Below are 3,284 nucleotides of genomic sequence, written 5' to 3' on the forward strand. Positions count from 1 at the left end.
ATATATATATATATATATATATATTAGATCCGAACCCGAACGTATACCGGCGAAGTGTTAAAAGAAAACATTGATAATCCGACGCAGGAGTAAATCTACTCTTTTCACACGCCAAGTTAAAAACCAATGCAAATACTTTCTTTTCTTTAAATATATTTTGTTTATTTTTTTTATTACACAAAGAGCGTTACTTTTTTTTGCGCCGTCTCTCTTCCCGGACTTTCGTTTATACCGTACTGATAATTCCGATGAGCTACTTCGCATAGAAAAAGGTCAGGTCGTTTTACATTTTCTTAAAAAACGTCTTTATTTCGAGTTAATTCGCTGTCCCGATCTTTTTTATACACCATGTATATACACTATATATTATATATAATGTGTTATAAAAAATAATAAAATTTTTAAAAAGAGTTTTAAATAGATATATTTCGAAAACTATACAAGACTGCCGATTAATTTATAAAGAAAATCAACAATAACCGATTCAAGCTCCATGAATTAAACTTTAAAATAAAGGGTAAAGAGTCAAGTATAGAGTCATCTAGTTCATATTGTTAGTGCTAAATTATTATATTCTTACAACAATAAATTTCATGGGATAATACAATACCATACAATTGTTACGACTTGACATCAAATCCTCCTCAATAGTCTTTACATAAATCTTACGCCGTGTGTCATATCGTCGCATCGCGATCTTATCTTACATAAAATTATGTATCGAGAACAGTAAAATTTCGTTAGATTATCAGACTAGTCCATAAAAATTATTGTATCCCATAAAGTCGAGAATGGTGAAAATTCCTTAACATTGTCAAATTAGTCTGTGAATTTTATCGTATTCCCTAAAGATTGAGGACTGTCATTTAGAAGTTTCTAAGTATCCTCAGTGGCCTCTACATAAATCTTATGTCGTGTGTCCTATCGCGATCTTATGTTACATAAAATCATGTGTCGAGAACGATGAAATTTCTTTAGATTGTCAGACTAGCCCATAAAAATTGTTTTATTCCATAAAATGACTGCCATAGAAGCTTCAAAGTTAAAGCGTCTAATGGTAGTCTTCAAACTTTATGGAATACAATAAAATTTTTTTTTCACGGATTAATATGATAATATTAAAGAATTCTCACCGTTCTCGACTTTATAAAATAATATAAAATAATTTTTATAGACTAGTCTATTTAAGAAAATTTAAGAAAATTTTATCGTCCTCGACACATAATTTTATGTACAATAACATAAGATCGCAATATGACACACGACGTAAAATTGATGTAAATTCCACTAAGGAAGGCTTGATGTCAAATCGAAACGATTGTACGATATTGTATTATATAAAATTTATTTTTTTATTAAATTATTTTTATTAAAAGAATATAATAATTTAGCACTAAGAACTAGATTGGCTCCTTGATCTTTATAATCATTATTTTAAATTACAATGAAAAGTTGATCTCATTGATCATTGGAGTTGATGACCCTTATCTGTACATATACAGAGACTGCCAAAAGTTCGGGGCCACTTAAATAATTTCTAAACGATTTAAGATATTGGATTGAAAATAAGGTTACAATGGTAAAATGTAATTGTTGTTCCTGAGTGGATGGAAATGCATGTGAAAGACCGTATGTGTGTGTGAGGAACATGCACAAGCCTTATGTTCCTCACGTTCCTCGCCATGGGCCCTCGCTAAATAACACCAAAATCAAATAAGCATAACTCTGCGAAAAAAAATCGTAGATACCTCAACAACCCCACGTTCTTCTCGTTTCGAAAAGCTTTTTTAAACGAGCCCTAACTTGATCCTGCTCCCACATGTCATTTAAGATTTTCAACTCCCCGCCCCCCTCCCCTTCTCCGGAGGGTTTAAGTGTTTTCAAGATTAAATGATAGATTACATTTTACCATTGTAACCCTATAAATTTCAATCCAATATCTCGATTCGTTCAGAAATTATTTGGGTGGACCCAAACTTTTGACAGTCTGTATATGTCAAGATAAAGGTCATCGGAACTGCATCCGCTAATGTAAAAAAATATTAACGCATTTTTCAGATATTTCTCATTTTTCTTAAAAATATGATATGACAGAACATGTTCACTTATGGATTTGGATTTATTGCATCAAAAATTATGAGAAACTATTCTTTTTTTTCAAACAGTAAAAAAAAAGTCAAATTTTAAGACTGACCTGTGTTATTATATTTTTAATTTTTAGATATTTAGCATTGTTAAGCTATCTCGAGATCTACAACGAGCGATTACGAGATTTGTTACAAGACGACACTAGAGAAACCTTAACACTAAAAGAAGATCCCACGAAAGGTACTTACGTCGCGGGTGGATTGCGAGAAGTCCCTGTCAAAGATGCAACCGAATGCGCCACATTAGTTCAACAGGGTGATCAAAGGAGAGCTGCAGCCGCAACAAAGATGAACGCTGTCAGTTCAAGAAGTCATGCTGTTTTAACTTTGTCACTTGAAGCAATTGCCATCAATGACGATGATAAACGTGGCAATGCTATCAGGAGAGGTCGATTACATTTAGTCGATTTAGCTGGATCTGAAAGACAAACTAGAACTGGTGCTACAGGAGATCGTTTGAAAGAAGCTGCCAGTATCAATCTGAGCTTATCGGCATTAGGGAATGTTATTAGTGCATTAGCTGCCGGAAATGGAAGACATGTACCTTATAGGTACAAATAAAGTTTTCTTCTTACATGATTTCTCGTAAACTTTTATTTTATCATTTTTATTTATATTGCTATTTGATGAACGGTTTTCATTTAATATTATTGGTATATCAAAAATTATATTTATGTTAACTTTCTTATATAAAAATGATATTCAAGTATATTGAGAACTCAATAAAAATTGAAAAACATTGCAATATTAGATGAAATACATCTAAATAACTTATTACAAAATCTTTTATAGAAAAGAAATAATCAAATGTATTAATATAATATATACAGAGTGTCCCATAATAACCGCACCTCGTGGACAGATAAAGCAGATAAAACTGAACAGAAAAGTCCTCTACCATTTTGCAAAATTCGCAATCGTTAACGAGATATTAATTTTTAAAAATCGGCGAATAAACGCGTATCTGTCCGCCTACCGCTGAATGCAAGCGCGTGGCGAGATACGACCGCCCCACCGCTGGTAGTTGCTAGCCGATAGTTGACGAGTGGTGGGACAGTTGTATCTCGCCGCGCGTCTGACATTCAGCGGTATGGCGGACGGATATGCGGTTATTCGCCGATCTTCAAAATTAATATC

General features: G+C 32.9%; 1 protein-coding gene across 1 annotated transcript in view; it reads left to right on the plus strand.

Moving 5' to 3' along the window:
• LOC105456579 (osmotic avoidance abnormal protein 3-like) overlaps nt 1–3,284 on the plus strand; it is a 19,444-nt gene that overhangs the window by 2,365 nt on the left and 13,795 nt on the right. The window contains exon 2 of the mRNA XM_011700744.1: nt 2,177–2,698. Coding sequence (XP_011699046.1) covers nt 2,177–2,698 — 522 coding nt within the window. The remainder of the gene's footprint in view (nt 1–2,176; nt 2,699–3,284) is intronic.

Source organism: Wasmannia auropunctata, unplaced genomic scaffold (genome assembly GCF_000956235.1).
Source record: "Wasmannia auropunctata unplaced genomic scaffold, wasmannia.A_1.0 LD336106.1, whole genome shotgun sequence".
NCBI lineage: Eukaryota > Metazoa > Arthropoda > Insecta > Hymenoptera > Formicidae > Wasmannia > Wasmannia auropunctata.